Source organism: Podarcis muralis, chromosome 6 (genome assembly GCF_964188315.1).
Source record: "Podarcis muralis chromosome 6, rPodMur119.hap1.1, whole genome shotgun sequence".
Taxonomy (NCBI): Eukaryota; Metazoa; Chordata; class Lepidosauria; order Squamata; family Lacertidae; genus Podarcis; species Podarcis muralis.
Genome location: NC_135660.1, coordinates 36,170,214 through 36,188,000, shown reverse-complemented (window position 1 = coordinate 36,188,000; position 17,787 = coordinate 36,170,214). Strand labels below are relative to the sequence as shown.

At 42.9% G+C, this 17,787-nt stretch overlaps 1 protein-coding gene and 1 long non-coding RNA gene across 3 annotated transcripts; both read right to left on the bottom strand.

Moving 5' to 3' along the window:
- Window positions 1–756: 756 nt before the first annotated feature.
- On the bottom strand, window positions 757–7,702 carry LOC144327979 (uncharacterized). Its single transcript, XR_013393164.1, has 2 exons — window positions 5,356–7,702; window positions 757–2,006 (listed from the first exon to the last, which is right to left on the bottom strand). It is a non-coding gene; the product is annotated as an uncharacterized LOC144327979 (long non-coding RNA).
- A 769-nt stretch (window positions 7,703–8,471) lies between these two features.
- Window positions 8,472–17,310, bottom strand: SRPRB (SRP receptor subunit beta). 2 transcript variants are annotated; one of them, XR_003706878.2, is made up of 8 exons: window positions 17,097–17,310; window positions 15,358–15,452; window positions 14,395–14,472; window positions 13,770–13,852; window positions 12,253–12,389; window positions 11,275–11,329; window positions 9,735–10,496; window positions 8,472–9,667 (listed from the first exon to the last, which is right to left on the bottom strand). XR_003706878.2 is itself a non-coding variant. In XM_028730916.2 (7 exons), the coding sequence occupies exons 1-7, from the start codon at window positions 17,236–17,238 to the stop codon at window positions 10,280–10,282; spliced, it is 807 nt and encodes a 268-aa protein (XP_028586749.1). In that variant the 5' UTR covers window positions 17,239–17,310; the 3' UTR covers window positions 8,472–10,279. The 2 variants fall into 2 exon arrangements, 1 of the variants encoding a protein (XP_028586749.1); XM_028730916.2 differs by having other exon boundaries at window positions 8,472–10,496.
- Between the last annotated feature and the right edge of the window lie 477 nt (window positions 17,311–17,787).

The window sequence follows — 17,787 nt, the reverse complement described above, 5'->3', positions numbered from 1 at the left end:
AGAGACTTCACTGAGACTATTGGTTTCCAATGAACTTAAGCTTCAGAAAGAATAATCATATCCAATATATCTTAAATATTATTGGCATTGGCAAAGTCTGAAATACATATACCCCAAAAGCCTCCACCCAACATTTTTTTAAAATCTAAGTTTTGATTATATGTAGTATGCCATAACATTTGTGACAAGAACACACGGGTGAGAAAGCTGATGATTTCACAAAGGATCAGAAGTCTAAATACCTTGGACCAAAAGGGCTCACAAAAGACATTTGTGAGCACCCTGGGTTGAAGTCACAAACTGAAGGGATCTGAACGTCCTTATCCAATGGCTTTAACTTCTCATGTAGGTGATTGCTGTAGTCTGAGGATATGTGCTCTGCATGCATGCCAGTAGCTTCCACTGGAAACTAAAGCTGAAACTGAAGAGGATGGGATGGGGCAGGAGGCATAGAGATTTTTACTGTTAACACCATGTGAAAAGAAACTGAGTAGACAGACTGTTTCACATGAAGAGGAAAGAAACTAAAAGGAAACAACTGGACTGTGGAAATACTGCCCTACAAAGGTTTGCAAAAACCATTGTAGGCAACATAAAGACAGCTTTTAAGAAACAGTAAATGGTGGAAAGTCCCAAACCTCAACAAATGCCAATACAATACCACAGACAGAGTTCTGTTGGAGATAATTGGTATGGTTTACTTCCAAGAGCTCAGCTGACCAGAAGAGAATACAAATTGGATGCAAACAAGCAAGCTACTTTAGTACAATTTTAATCTCTTTCAAGCACATGCAAGGCTACAACTAGACAGCAGTCGCGGCAAAGACTGCCACACCCAAGTTCAAAGTTTGTTCATCACAAATTTCCATTTTTTTGGCAGGCGAATTCATCAAGCAGACATTGAGCTTTCTGTGTTTTGGCTTGCAAGGATGTAACTAGCCTCATTTTGACTCCCTAACAGTCACCTGGCCAGAATATTCTAGCAAGCAGCAGGTTCCAGCACCAGCATAACTGAGAATTAACATGCATTTTTGGAAATGATTCCTTCAGTCTGAGCAGTGCTTCCCACTATGCAAAGAGGGAACTTTAAACTGGACACATGGGGGGGGGGGGGAATTGAGAAAATCCATTTTACACACATACATTTATTTGTACTCTTCCTTTCCACAGTAAAAACCATGCTCAAGGCAGCTTATGAAAAAAATTACAAAAGTAATCCTCAGGAATAAATAAAAACATCAAAAAGTACACAACCAAACTGAACAATTTCCACACAAATCACAATAAGATCTAAAATAAAGATACACAAATAATAGCAGCAGCAGTGCCCCCAACTAAAACCCCCACACAAGACCCCAGTCTAACAGTTTTGCTTTGTTCAGAGCCAGAGAGGGTGCCATTCAAAAGTAGGAAACCAAGGAGAGGACTATGTATAAAGAGAATAAAATGCAGTACTATATGCATTGTCATAACTGAAGGTTTAAACTTCTAACACATATGCTCCCATATTGAAGCATATCCAAAGACCCTTTAAAGCCTTCTGCCCTCCTTCAGGCACTGATAGACACGGCACCCATCTCCCAACACGCTGATCCCACATGAATTGCCATTCTGTTCTTTTGTGCCACATGGGCTACCAATTAGGAGCTCACCCATTGCCCCTCACTGTATATTAAGAAAATAAATGTCATGTTCTAGAATATGAGTACCATTTTCTTACCCTACCTAATTAAAAAGAAACCTGGCACTGGAGGAACAGGCACACACTCTACCCAGAGACAAACTTGGATAATGATCAAACAGCTTAGCCTCCATAGCATTCTTAAGCCCAAACTTGTGGGTTATCACCTGAAAAGTCCCTTTTCATTTTCTCCATCTTTCTTCCATTTTCTGTACTGAAACATCATACCCATTCTTGAGCGGCTGCAGGCAGTTTAGGGCAGAGTCTTTCAGTTTCTCGGTAGCTTGGTGGAGGATATTGGCTGCCACGTCAACTTTCCATAAAACTGTATAAAAACGAAACAAAAATAAACCAGAACTTAGCATGTTAGTCCAATTAACAATAAACTGTCTTATTCTCAAACATGGTCTCGTGGCTAGAATTTTTCAGTGGCTGTATTTCATGGGGAAATTCCACCTAAGCACGTCATCGCAACTCCAGTTGCTGTAAGCATTCCCTATATCTCTCCTAAGCTTCAGAAGAAACATTAAAGGAGCACCTGCACGCTGCAGTTACACTGGCCTACCCAGGCACACGTACATTTCTCATGACATAACTAATGGCTGGCTCCTCTTCATTATCATTTCCTGCTTAGAATTCCATTATTCTTGCAAAAGACCTTCAGAAACCCAGCATATATGTCTTTTACTGACAGTTTCTTCCACTTAATGCAAACAATTATACTTCTCCGGGCTTTTTGGAGCAGTATGCACAATCAGAAATCCAATCAATCACCAATTATTAGGGACGGGGTGGGGATTCAGAAAATACAGCCAGTGTAGTCTCTGGCTAGGGTTATAGTCTAAAGCAGTGTTCCCCAACCTTGGACCTCCAGCTGTTTTTGGACTACAACTCCCATCATCCCTCGCTAGCAAGACCAGTGGTCAAGGATGATGGGAATTGTAGTCCAAAAACAGCTGGTGGCCCAAGGTTGGGGAACACTGGTCTAAACTATCTGGCAAGCACCAGGTTTGGGAAGGCTGCTCTGTATAGATCCTCATGCATAAGAAAGGAAGAATAGCACTGCTGGAAAGGCCTATCTAGTCCAGCATTCTGTTCCCACAGCAGCCAATCAATGTCCATGGGGAGACCATAAGCAGCACAAGACTACAGCAGCACTCTCTGCTCCAAAACAGGGACTCTAAGAGCTGTTCCGTGATGAACTGAGACAGTGTATAACTCAAGAACCTATTTCTGTTTCAGTGGTAGCCACAGAGTCGGCACACCCATGGGGCAGGTGAGGCAATCCGCTTTAGGCGGCATGAGCCACTGGGGCAGCAGATCCCGATGTCAATCTTTCTTCCCCCTTGTTCCTGATGTATATCTTCTCTTACCCCTTCTTTCCCTGACATGGAGGGAGAAGCCATTTTGGGGTCCACCCCAGGTGCCAAAATGTCTTGGGCCAGCTCCAGCTAGCCAGATTTACAAATATGCCCGCCACTGTTTTCTCTCAAAGCAACAGACTCTGTGATGGATAGAGGGGCTCACTCAGCTTCTCCTTTTCCAAAGTGAACACAAGGAGCAGAGATCCAGAGCTTATCCTGTCCATCAGAACCCTGTATGTCTAATTTTAAAAGGTTTATTTTTGGGTAGGATTCAGGAAGAGAAGGAGATGGAATGTATCCGTTGCCTAAGAGCATTTATAATTAGGCAACTCATAAATTGAATAATAATACTATCATGGACTCAACACAGCACAAAAGAAGTGAGAACACTCTATGTACCTGATAATACATTTGAACATCTGGCCAGCTAAGAAGTCTAGCATTGTATCATATGCCCATGAAGTTCAGTGTAAGGGAAAGCTGAACATACATCCAAAAAGCATTTTTCCAGGTGAATATTGGGGTTCTTGCCATCATGCAACAGAAGGCTATGAGGCAAGAACCACTATCAAACTGGCAAGAGCAATTGGCAGATATCCAAAAGACGAGCAAGAAAACATGAGAACTGCATGAAACGAATTCTTTCTTAGCAAACAAGAGCAGGGGTAGGCAACCTAAGGCCGGGGGCCGGATGCGACCCAATCGCCTTCTCAATCCGGCCCATGGACAGTCTGGGAAACAGCGTGTTTTTACATGAGTAGAATGTGTCCTTTTATTTAAAATGCATCTCTGGGTTATTTGTGGGACATAGGAATCCATTCATATTTTTTTTCAAAATATAGTCCGGCCCACCACATGGTCTGAGGGACGCTGAAAAAGGTTGCTGACCCCTGAACAAGAGGTTCAGAGGGTGGCAACATGAAAATGGACCTTTTCAGTGATGCATCCCCATTGTGGAACACTCTCCCTAGGGAGGCACACCTGACACCATCTTTATCTAGTTTCAGATAAAGTTTCAGACTTTATCTAGTTTTTATTCACCCCCTCCTGCCTGGCTTTTTAGTCCCCCCTCTTCCTCCCCACCCCCACATAGTCCCTAAATCTGTTCTGGAGTTCCCCAACCCCCTAGAATAGATTTGAGGAGGGTACATAGGATACTTGAGGAAGGAGGAAGAGGGGAAGTCCCTCTGTGCAAACAGAAATCCTTGCCCTGGTGGGACACATTACGAAAATACTACTCTCTCTTTCCCCCAATTCATATCATAGTGTCATTCCTGACTGCCCCCTCCACACACAGCTGTTAATTACTTTAAAAATCTCCCATGTGCAATAGCTAATTATGTGAACAGCATCCCAAGATGTTTGGTCCAAAGATTATCACAGAGTATGGATGCAAAGCAACCCCATTAGCACAGTGTTTTATGTACTGTTTGCCCAAACTCCTTCAGTTGTGCTAATATCAGAAAACACAGATGGCAGACCTTCAGACCTACAGATATTGCTGGTGTATCACTCGCATCTGCCCCAGTCTTTACAGCCAATGGTCAGGGATGACGGGAGCTCTAATCCAACAACATCCAGGAGGACACAGATTCCTCATCTCTTGCATTTAGTTATTCTTGCTAAACTACATTTTAAACAGAAGGCAGGCCAAACTAATGGCACACGCTGCTAGGAAAAGATAAATACATACAGGATATAAAGCAGAACTTATAAACCAATAGAGTTTATCATCGGTTGCAATGTGGGGGTGCACCCAGATACTTCGGCTTCTTGCAGAGAGCAGCACACATTATGGGTTATGTAGGAACCACATAAGTTCCATGTGATAATCCAACATGTGTGAAAATTGTTGCGTTTACACGGAGTGATTTACACATATGGATGAAGCACTGGGAAGTTCTCAAAAGTGTAGTGGAGCTTCCGTTCCCTCCTCTCCTCTCCTTTCCACCCTCACCCACTCAAGTTAATTGAAGAGATTAAACCAGAAGGCAGAACTAATAAAGGCTGGCTGGAATGAAGGGCTGTCAAGGAACAGCTACTATAGCAGTCTCGTGAGCAATCTGCAAAGATCACACAGGGGAGGGTCCTCCGCTGAACTAATTGGCAATCCAGAGAACAAGCACTAGCTGCAGACAGCCAAGACTAAAGGGAGGGGGCACAGCCCCAAGGGAATAGTTGCCAATGGAATCTGGGCTGTAATTGAACTCAACCATAACTCACAGTAATCATTAGATCATTCCCCTTACATGCACTAGTGGCATTTTTTTTTTAAAAAAAGTTGTTTTTCAGCAGCACAAATTTTCTTACTGTTCAAACAGGTCATTCTTCTCAAAGCCATCACCAAAGGCTTCACATCCGTTAAACAGGTTATCTCCAAAACCGTGTCATTTTGTTGTCGAAGCAAGTACAAAAGAAACCATGGTCAGCTATGGAGAAAAAAAGAAATATTCAAAATGAATGGATGAACATACCCAGCTTAAAAAAGAGAGATAATTTCAATAACACGTTTTCATATAGCACTGGGCTTTTCCTGCCGTTGTTAACATATTATCTTGTACAGTCCCATCTATATTCCATGTAGAACCGCCCTGTGACCTCTGTGTATAGGGCAGTATATAAATTCAATAAATAATAATAATGATTTACAGAGTTCCATAAGCAAGCAGGCCCTGATCCAAAGTGCTTACAGTCAACATTTACACAATGAAAGTGTGATATCTTAAAAAGTGCCACTAATAATTATTCAAGTGTTGCCGAAATGGGGCAGGGGGCAGGGGAGGCCCCTGAGGAATCTCGTCAAAAGCTATTGCATCAAGTTCTTTTTTCCATAAAAGGAGAGATGATATAATGAGTCCTAGTCCAACAGCCACAAACAGCAAGCTGTACTATTAAGCAATGATGGGCAATGGAAGATCAAACAGCAGGCTTCCTATTATGTCAGCAAGAGCTCCACACATTTTACTATAGACTTTGACAGGGTTGAGAATAGCCATCTGCAATGTCAGATTGACTTTGAATGACCTCATCAGAACTGCATGGCCACCTTTGTATCTTACAAAGTTGTTCCACATGCTTCAGCAAATTACTTCTATAACTGTTTGTGAATATGGCTTTATCCTGTCGCATATTAGCTATTTGGAGTTGCACCCTAGTCCCATTGGAGTCAGAACTAACTTTTCACATTGATTACAAGAGGCTGTACGTGCAACAAGTTTGGCTCCAGTCCGTTGTTTCCATTTTAAATGAAAAAATCTTCTGCAGAAATACCATATTATTAACACACATACACACACACCCAAAAACCCAGAGAGTTTCAGATGCACATGAGCATGGTTACGACTTTACCAATGAATTTTAACATGCACAATAAATTGCATGAAGTGTAGAAACGTTGCACTGAAGAACAGAGTTTTTTATCTCTTCAGTTCCATCCTTGGAGTTTTTTTCCAGAGGCTACAAAGCATTATAAACTGCTACAATAAAGATGAACTGGAAACTCACGACAACAGCTTCCTGTGCACAAAAGCTTGTAGAAATTCACCAACAAAACTCGAGTTTTAAAGTCAGTGGAAACTGCAGCCAAGATGTCTGCTGCCTTAGGTGCAGTGAAAGAAGCTATTCTACCACCAGTGTTTAATATTCAACCACTAGTCCAACTGGATTCCAAACGTAGGAGGCGGGCCCCTCACACAGCAAAATATACTGGGCCAGCCATTGGGGGGTGGAGTGGCTGTTTGGGTTAAGAATTGTCTTTTCTTCTGCATCTGCTTCAACAGTTTCAATAAATGCATTTCCTATGTGAGGCCAGAATGGGGACATTAATGTTGCACACCTTATAATCAACTTGCGTGGAGCTATGTGGCAAACAGCAGATAATAGTGGATAAGCAGGCCTCAAGTTGCTGTACCTTCTCTTCCAGCAAGGCAACCAGCTTGCAGTTACTGCAGGTGTAGTTCCACACATTCTCAGACAGGAAGACAAATGTGGAACAAGTGTTGCAGAACACCACAGCAGTTCCCTTGCCATCCATGTCTCTTGGGTCTACATACAGTGGTACCTCGGTTTACAAACACCTCAGGTTACAAACACTTCGGGTTACAGACTCCGCTAACCCGGAAGTAGTACCTTGGGTTAAGAACTTTGCCCCAGGAGGAGAACAGAAATCACACAGCAGCGGCATGGCAGTAGCGGGGGGCCCCGTTAGCTAAGGTGGTACCTCAGGTTAAGAACGGTTTCAGGTTAAGAACGCACCTCAGGAACGAATTCAGTTCATAACCAGAGGTACCACTGTAGACTGTGAGAGAGCACTCCAGGCCTCCCCCTCAAACTCTCCCGCTAACCCCCCTCGCGAACGCAAGGTCACAAGCTCCCAGAGATTGCAAACAGCTAAGCAGAAGTGCTGGTGGCTGCTAACCCCTTCTCCCACCTCACTTCCTCCTTTAGCCTGGATTCCTCTCAGAAGTAGCTGCTCCATCTTAGACCATGTGCACACCCACAGAAATACAAACCCATAAGCAAGCCTCAGCTCAGACAAGCAACTAGCCTTAATTCAAAACACAAGATCACTCTCTGCAGTCTCTTCCTTCGCAAAAGTCTGTTTACAAGGCTTGGTCACAAGCTCCCAAATACAGCAAACAGCTAAGGAGAACTGCATAGAACTTAAGGTTCCTCTTTTTCTTCTTGTTACAATCCTTCAACTTACCTGCTGAACAATATGGACTTTCAACAAACCATGGGTGCATTCCAAGTCAATAACAATTTCCTTTGACTCCTGGGGCCGTGGCAATGTGTGAGCTATTTTTCCACACTCTTGCATTCCTCTCCACTGCAAGACTGTTCTTCCAAAGAGCGCTAGGAATTAACATGTTATGGCAATGTTCCTCAGTGGTGATGCGGTCTTAGCTGGTGTTGTGGAGAAAGAGGAGAGGATGGGCTTTTGTGTAGTGGTATTTTGGTGACATGTGGAAAATAAATTATAGTCTCTCTCACCCTTGGACAAAGCTCTCCATGAGTCAATAAGCTTATTTTGGATTGTATCCAATCATGCTCCCCACACCACCATATAAACAATGGATGAGTCCCATCCCACAGACTCAGCTAGCTTTATTTACCTTCTAGGCTGAAGTTATTTTGTGACAGATATTGCCCTAACATCAATTTCAGAATTTTTGTTATAAGTCAACACAGCTACTGTTACATTCTGTGTAAAAAAAAATTGTTACTGAGACACCAATTAGGATTTCTTCTAAGCATATAAACATTTTCTACAAGAGTCACAAACACAAAATCCTGTGTTTGAAAATGAACTCACTTCAGTGAACCAGAACAGTATAAATGCATTGCTTTACTGTCTTATTTTGAAGAAAATATTCATGAAAATGACAAGGGATACCAGAGCTGCAGTAGAGAAATTCCAGTCAAAATTTAGTCAAACATCTTTATTTACAGGTATCAGTAGAGAATAATTTAAAAGAGATAGATTCCAGCATCTTTGCAGCTCTTGAATCCAATACATACATGACAGCAACTTTAGCCATGGGCATAATGACAAGCACAGTACATGGTCTGAATTTCTTACTACTGGATTGACTTGGCAAGAGGGTTGTAAGGGTCAAAGCAAGAGAACTCAATACCAACACCATTCTAGAGCTCAGATTTCAGACAGGATCCTGCTGTTTCATGTCCAAATGTCCCAAACTCAGTTGCACACAAGTAAGAAACCAATTTCCAATACAATCCACAATTTGGAGCACACCATGATGACGGCTGAGCCACTAACAATGAACATACATGGATTTTACTAGATGCACTTAAAACGTTAGGGCTGTTCCAAACAGTATGGAAGTGTTTTTACAGCAAATTCACTGCAGGAATAGGCATATGTCTATGGGAATATAGTAAACAAGCATCCAGAAGCAGGAGTTGGGTGGGATTTCGAGAGTTATAGACACACATATCCCATTGAAACAACAGTGTTCACTGCTGGGATATACAATTCATATGCTGTAAAAAATCTTATGCAGCCAACCCATTCCTGTTTGTGGCATGGTACCCTGAGCATCTTTCTTTTATTTAAAAAATATAGGTTAAAAAGCAAATCACACAATTACACATGGACATTATTTAGAACCGCTATCCCTGACTTAGTAGTCAGACACAGCTATGCAGTTCTGACAATTGTCCTAACATATCACAGGATAGTTAAAATTCTTTTGTCAGACCTATTTCCCAATACTTGGGACACTGACAGGTCTTAGGGCACTGTGGGAAAGCTTCAGTCCACCCATGGAGAACATATCCAGAACTGAAAAGCTACACACTCAACACTCCCTTGGTGTGAAGTTTATGCAGAAGGTTACTTTAGTGATTGCCAGATCTAAGAAGGGAAAGACTCAGCCAGATCAGCCAAAGAATAGGGAGTAGTTCATCAGAAACACATTTCGAACACTGTAATACCAATCAAGTAAAATGTAGCTCATCACATTTCAGTCCTCCCTGACTGGGGAAAAACTATTTGGAAGTAGAACCCAAAATATTTTCCCCGGCTGCTTGAGTTTTCTGGCTTTGTGCGACAATTATTCAGTAACAATTATTCGCAGAAACAACACAATGCCCAAACCTAGGAGAACAGCAATTCTAGGCATTGCAAGCAGTGTCCTCCCCTCCTGATGCATCCAACTAGCAACCTATAGCTTCACAAACAATGCTATAAGAAGAGCAGGTTACATTCACTCCTGAATATTGTAATGTTTCCCAGGTAATGAAAGGGACAAGCAAAAAAAAGTGTGAATGGGCAAGTGGGTTCACAAGTATCTCAGGTGAGAATATGAAGGCAACCCAGAAGTGGAGAAATTACAGTCCTGGAATAATAGTTCGAAATAACTCCACAATATCTTGCAACTTTCATCCAGAGATAGAATCCTCGTTTAAAGACTCTCTGATTAAGATGAAGCAGGGAAAACTGAAGCAGGGAGTGAGAACGGAAAGTGCAAAGGGGGCTGCACTTTGCTGAAGGATCCCTGTTATCCCAGCAGAGCATTCTGTAACAATGAATGGGTTGCTACAGGATAAGCAGAGATGGCCCAAAACAGAGCAGAACACAGAATGAATTTGCCCTTATTGCAGTTCCATGTGCTACTTTCACCCCATCCCGGCTGTTCCTGGCAATGCATTAGACTTCATTCCAATTCATACCATTTTCCCAGCGGTTGCCTTTGCTACCTTCCCAGGTTCAGGCAATTTTTCCTAGCCATTTTTCCAGGTCTTCAATATCAGCACTACCCTCCTCTCCCTTGCCTCCTCTGGCACTGCATTCAATAAATTCCACTTTCATGGGCAGTTGGGAGAAGTCAAACTCCTTGCCCTTCTTCCCAAGCTGGGGGGCAGATCCAGAGCCTGTGCTTTCCAATGTGCTTGGGGCAGCTGAGAGGGTCACTCGTAAGGTATTGCTGTTGGAGAAGAGAATAACTTTAGAAAAACAAAAAAGACTGCAAAAGCCAAGGCTAAAATTGTGTGCAAACCACTTATCTAGAGATATCCACTTTAAACTGGCAACAACAACATTCTTCTTTCTGGGGGTGCTCTATTTTACCACACTGAATAATGTGATAATATAGTTTGTATTTTTTATACCATTCAGTTTCTAAAATGCAAACCATATGCAGTGAATTGGTAAAGAGGGAGAGATACAACTGGATTGGGGGAAACTGGCCTGTGAGACTGGGAGAACTCTTCCCCCCGCCTCAGTGTAATGCCCTACACCCTTTTAAGAGGCAGAATCCTAGTCAATTAAAGATGAAAATGTATTTTCAGGATCACATTTAAAACTGACCAACCCAAGTTATATTACTGCCACCTGCTGGCAGCAATTAATCTGTTACCTGACTAAAAATTATTAGTGAAATGTCTGAATCATGGCAATATTTCAAAAATATGTGATACACATGAACTGATTTGATTAAACTGATTTCTACGTTCAGCAATCCCCTCCCCGCTACTTCAGGCATCTGAACAGTTTGGAAACTATGGTCAGAACTGTCCTTAGTATACATTTCATTTCACATGGCAAATTATTGGCTCTGTGTTCCTTCCTGTCATCCTTTTACAATGAACTGTGGAGCATATGGGGATAATAAGTATGAGATGTCATGTCAGATGCAGTCAAGAATTCTGGACAATACAACATACACATGAATGAGATTTGACAAACCAACCCTTTCAACTTACAGTTCTCTCTCCAGCTGCTGCTGTATGAGTTTGGAAGATTTTGCCATTGTAACATCTAAGGAAGGAAGGAAAACCTTGGGTTATTTGGCACTGAATATTTCACACACAAAAGGAGCCTGCAATTTTGCTATAGGGTTTTTTGTTGTTGTTGGTTTTTTGCTACTGGGAATTCCTAAGTGCATTGTACAAAGGCCTCATTGGCAGTTATATAAAGGGAAACTGACAGAGTGAGAGACAACTGAAGGCTCCAAGGAAAAGAATGGAACTACCTTTTTAAAATCCTTGTCAGCAAAAAGTCACTGAAAGCGAGGTTTAGCAAGAAAACACATGGCAGTAAAAACTATCATGCATTCTCACAATCCATATTTTTTCCTTAATTTGAGAGCCGTCACACCCCATATTCATAAAATTACAAGTTGATGCCATGGTTCAGTTATTTTAGTAGGCAAGAACCAGCAAAAGCCAAAGCAAATCAAAAGGTTTCAGATTATGCTGAAACCGTAATAGCATTGGTGCCATGGCTTATTTTGGGGAAGAGACAATTCCAGAATATGGGCACCAACACAAAGGCTCTCTTCCTGGTTATTGCCAGATGGAAAGCTGTAAGTCCTGGCACAGCCAGGCTGGCCTATAATGAAATTATAGGACTACTTCATAAACAGACTATGAAATGGTCACCTCCTATCACAGTCACAATCAATTGAACAAATATAAATGCTATATTCTATTACAACAGGGATTGGGAACAGCAAGTAAAAGGATCCCTCTGCTGGATGATTACAGGCTGTAGAGGTTTTTTTATAGCGCAGCCTGGTTATTTATCCAATGAAATGTACAATGGGTTCATTTGGATGGCATATAAAAGAAACATTTACAGATACGCCATGTCTTAGGCAAGAAAAAGGACATGGGAAAATGCCAATCACTGTAAAAATCTACCAACAGTCATGATTTTGATTCCAAACAGACATGCACTACCTTGCTTGTTGCAGGCTATTAGCAGGGGAGGTGCATTTTTCAGCACTACGTTGTCAATCAGGAGCTGGTACAGGAATTCAGCCACATCTTTCATCTCCCGCTGGAATGCTACACTATCTACAACGAATACAATTGCCCTGCGGAATAAAAAGAGTACGCTATGCATGGTCTCGTATGGCATAGTTCTACAGCTAGCAGCATCGGTGAATAGATGGCCTCTATGGAACGTTTAACTGCATGCAAGCAGCCCTGGAATTCTGCTCTGAGCACAAGCTTTGATACTGTCTGTACAGTGGTGCCCCGCAAGACGAATGCCTCGCAAGACAAAAAACCCGCAAGATGAAAGGGTTTTCCGTCGCGGAGGCGCTTCGCAAGACGAAGTTCCCTATGGGCTTGCTTCGCAAGACGAAAACGTCTTGCGAGTCTCGCCATTTTTTTTTTCACTTTCCCCCCCTTTTTCAAAGCCGCTAAGCCGTTAATAGGCTTTTAACAGCTTAGCTGCTAAGCCCGCTAAGCCGCTAATAGCGCTAATCCGCTAAGCTGCTAATAGGGTTGCTTCGCAAGACGAAAAAACCACTAGACGAAGAGAATCGCGGAACGGATTATTTTCGTCTTGCGAGGCACCACTGTACTGGGATGAAAGATTCAAAATTACTTCAAGGGCTGCTTTTACATTATTGCTAACTCACAAGGGCCACACTAGCACATTATCCATGGGAAAACAATTGAGGCACAATTTTCATTCAGTGTATTCTTTCACCATTTCCTGAAAGCACCAATTTCTCTACCCTATTGCAGGCCTCTCTGAATAGTTTTCCACAGAATATATCAAAGTCATTTCACAATAAATCTTCACTCACCGCACCACGTCTGTAGCCCCACATCTTTGCTGCCTCTTTATTTTACCCTCTTTGCCCCATCACAGTTCGTCTCCTTTCTTTCTAAATTTTGTTTCTATTTTTGCTGTTTGTCACCTACCCAATTCTATTTCTACACATTCTCACCAACTTTAGCAGAAAGAGAATACAGTGGTACCTCAGGTTACATACGCTTCAGGTTACAGACTCCGCTAACCCAGAAAAAGTATCTCGGGTTAAGAATTTTGCTTCAAAATGAGAACAGAAATCGTGCTCTGGCGGCACGGTGGCAGCAGGAGGCCCCATTAGCTAAAGTGGTGCTTCAGGTTAAGAACAGTTTCAGGTTAAGAATGGAGCTCCGGAACAAATTAAGTACTTAACCTGAGGTACCACACAGATGTTACACTCTCAGCAGTTGACCCAAGTAGTTTCCAGCACTTGCAGACTGTGTTACTAGCTAGACTTGAAAAACAGACCCCAAAGCTACCATGCACCTAAATACAGATTGTGGAAGAACAGTGGAGACGTAGCGACTCAAGTCTTCTCCCCCAACCAATAGGTGCCCAGGTTTAATTACAGCAAATGCATACAGCACACCACTATCAAAGCTCTTTTTGGCTACAACCTGAATGCACAAATATCCATTTCTCCAATACTTACCTAGCTGCAGCCTTGAACCTATCCAAGAACTGAAGACGCAAGCTCTCGTGGCCTGGAAGGTCAATCAATGTCACATTTGTTCTCTGTAGGAGAAGCAGTAAATATTTTGATGAACATTTAATGAGGGAGACATGATTCTTTTAGCCTGAGGGTAACAATCAGTCTACTGTATTCTGCATATGCTCTTACTTGTGTTTAAATCATTATCAATCTCTATTTGTTCCAAATATTTAATGCACCATTTTCATATAAATATTTATAGTCTTTCACATAAATGCTATAAACCGATTTATTTAATTTTGTATTCAAGATGTTGTTGGATTACGACTCACACTAAGCCCAGCAAGTATGGCCAGAGTTGCAGTCTAACAACATATGGATGGCACCATACTGGCTTCTTCTGCTTTAGACACAAATTGCCAGTATTGAAAGACAGAAATTAGTTTTACATCTGCTTCCCTTCTATCACTGAATTAAAGGCAACATACATAGCGTTTCCACCAAGGCACAGACCCACTCAGCTTTAGAAAGGTTGCTGCATCATATCCTCTTAAGAATGTGCCCTGATGACTTTATATGCAATTTCTAGGAACATGACAGAACACAAAACATTACATCTTCTTACCTTGTCATTATTTACTCTGTACAAGGCAGAGCTATCAGTTATGGAAGTCTGTGTATTACGGAAATTGCCTGTTAATAGCTAAGAAAAATAAAAGAAAGAGAAAGTGAAATATTCACAGACTAATTAAAATGATTTGACTATAGTCTAAACCACAGCAGAAAGTTGGAGAGAGCCATTTTAATTTTTTTAAAAAATAGTCCCTTGAATCTTAATCTAACCATTTAATCCAACAAAACTAATCTGAAACAGAATATATCAGTAGATACCCTGACAAATACCCTGATACCTTTGACAAAACATTTTTTTACAAATATATCTGCATCTCATATATGCTGCCTACTACTGAGCTATGGGACGCGGGTGGCGCTGTGGTCTAAACCACTGAGCCTAGGGCTTACCGATTAGAAGGTTGGCAGTTCGAATCCCTGTGATGGGGTGAGCTCCCGTTGCTCGGTCCCTGTTCCTGCCAACCTAGCAGTTCGAAAGCACATCAAAGTGCAAGTAGATAAATAGGTACCACTGTGGCGGGAAGGTAAACGGCGTTTCCGTGCGCTGCTCTGGTTCGCCAGAAGCGGCTTAGTCATGCTGGCCACATGACCCGGAAGCTGTCTGCGGACAAATGCCGGCTCCCTCAGCCAGTAAAGCGAGATGAGCGCTGCAACCCAGAGTCGTCCACGACTGGACCTAATGGTCAGGGGTCCCTTTACCTTACTGAGCTACATTAACAACTAATTTAACAGTGTAAGTTAGTACTCCATGCTTCTACTTTACCTTACAAAATGAAGTGCCAAAAAACTTAATCAGAAAACATTTAATTTTTTCATACCTTACATCTCAGACAGCTTTGAAAACAAGAGGGAACAACCTAAGGAGTTCTCCTTTATTAAAAAGAACAGGAACATGACAACAATGTATAGGTCTGAGAAAACTGTCCAAAAGAAACTGAAACATGAATTCACATACCCTAACAAACAGAAGAGTTTTCCCTGAGTCACACAGACCCACCAGAAGTACTGCTCTCCGACTGCTCTTTCTGGTCCGCACAAATATCCAAATCACTAGAAAGAAGGATAAAACTTAGAGGAGTGTATTTAGGCTTATACCTAAGGCAACTCAATTTTCTACCATTAAAACAAGCTATTTAATACATGCCTCCTCTAATTAAGTCTTAATGCTGCTTTAGGTTTTGTACAAAAAGCTTGCAAACATTTTGGGGTCATAATAATGTATACATTTCTCCTATATCCAATACAGGAAATTCATTTCTCAGAACAGCCAAACACATCCACACAAATAACATTACACTTCATAGTAAAGTTTGCTTTTATCTATTTCTACCATCTTTCTTTGTAGCAGCCCAACTTCTATAGTTTACTCAAAAGTAAGCCCCACTATGTTCAATGGGGCCTACTGTCTGGTAACTGTGTTTACACTACAACCTTAGTAGTATACAATATAGCAAAGATGCACCTGATTTGTCATGACAGAAAACATGGGCAAATTCATTATCGTCTGATTTATAAAGGATGTGATTTCAGGAATAGCACATTAAAGATGATCACAGCACATGTGCCCTGGTTGGGACCAGCTGAAGGGGAGCTGAAGGGGAGAGGGATTACAACTACAATCCAACCCCCCAACCCCCATTGCACCAGGCTTGAGGTGCCTTGGATTTTGCAGAGGTATTTCTCTACCCAGCCTTACTGGCCTCTACCCATTTCTCTACCCAGCCTTACTGGTGGAGGTGATACCAGGGCCACTCTGCTGCCACAGAATTCAGTCATCCTACCATAAGGCAGCTTGAGATCTACTAGACCCCCTACTGGCCCCACAGCTGTCACTCATTGACATCAGGCCTGATTGCTGTCCCTGCTCCAGGCTGGTGCCCAGCTGGGGTTTGAATTGTCCTGCTTAACTAACTTACTTATTGTAAACATTGGTATTAAACTTCCAACCAGTATAAGCCCTGAGAAAAAATACAAAATTTTATAAAAGCCACACACACACCCCTGCCCAACTCCTCCTCCTCTATCTGGCATGGCAAGAAAGGGCATGCTAACAACCCCGTTTGAAACTTGCCTCTGCTATGAACCCTCCCTGGGGACTCATGCAAGTCACAGCCCACCTGTCTCACACATCTTCAGCCCCACTTTAGCAACATGAAGATAATAATAATAATAATAACCCCCTTGACGGGATTGTTGTAAGTAAGGCCTACAGGAACGCAATGCCCGTAGAGCCTTTAGAACACACTAAAACACGGCAGAAATACCAGCTAATAATAACTGTGACACTAAATGTTACATCTCCAGTCCAGACTTTTAAATTTCGGTTCTATAACATGCAAATGAACTGCAGTTCTTTGGAAATAAGAACCACTGCATTCTGTGTTAAGAGTCTTCTTACGGAGCTGGCGCAATTCCTACGAAAGAAGACCATCTCGGATCCCTAAGAAGCTCGGTGTCTTTAATAAGAACTGCAGGAGAGGCAGCTCCTCAGCAGGCGCCTTTTCCCAGCGTGAAGCTGCAGCGATGCGGAAAGCTACACCTGACTAACTTCTGCCTGCCACGTGCCTCTTAAAGGCACAGAGCCTGACTGGGAGGCTGGCGGGGCGGTGGTGTGAGCTCCGCAACCAGGCAGCTCTTCCCCCCGCAGGCAGTGGCGCTCGCCTTCCCTACCACCGAAAGGAGGCCGGCACTCACGGAGACACGAGGCGAGGAGCACGAGCAGGGCCACGGCCACCGAGACGAGCAGTTGGGCCCTCGCCAAGTCCTGGGGCGGCAGCGGAGCATCCTGAGGAGAAGGCGACCCTTCGCGCGCGGCTGTCACCTCCACCGCGTCCATCTCGAACTGCTTTCGCCTCCCACGGAGCTACGCGCGACGTGTCGTTCCCGGGACTCGTCTCCTTCCGGCCACCGCGCGCAGCGACTGCTGGGACGCGCGCTTCCGTGGCCCAGGTGCTTCATGGGAGTTGTAGTTTGTTCCCCCCCCCCCGCGCGCGCGAGCACACTAACACGGCTCGTTCTACAGGCGAAGGGAAGAGGGGAGCGTTGGAGGCGGCGGGTCGTTAGACCTACAAAATGATACCGTTGCACGTTAAGCCGCAGTGCCGGATATACGTATAAGCTAAACAATCTATAGCTTAGGGCCCCACTCTCTTAGGGGCCCCAAAAAAAATTAAAAGGGGGGGACTAGATGTACATTTCCAAAATATAAGATAAAAAATATAATAAGACCTACATACAGCAACAATGTTTTGTGTTGTGAAGGCTCCTGTGATGTAATGGGCCCCACCTGCTAGTCTGCGCCCTAAAATATCACTGGTTTGCTAATTTCTGTATATAGGGTGCCTACATTCTGCCTGGACTGGTTGCATGGCAACACGTGCAAATG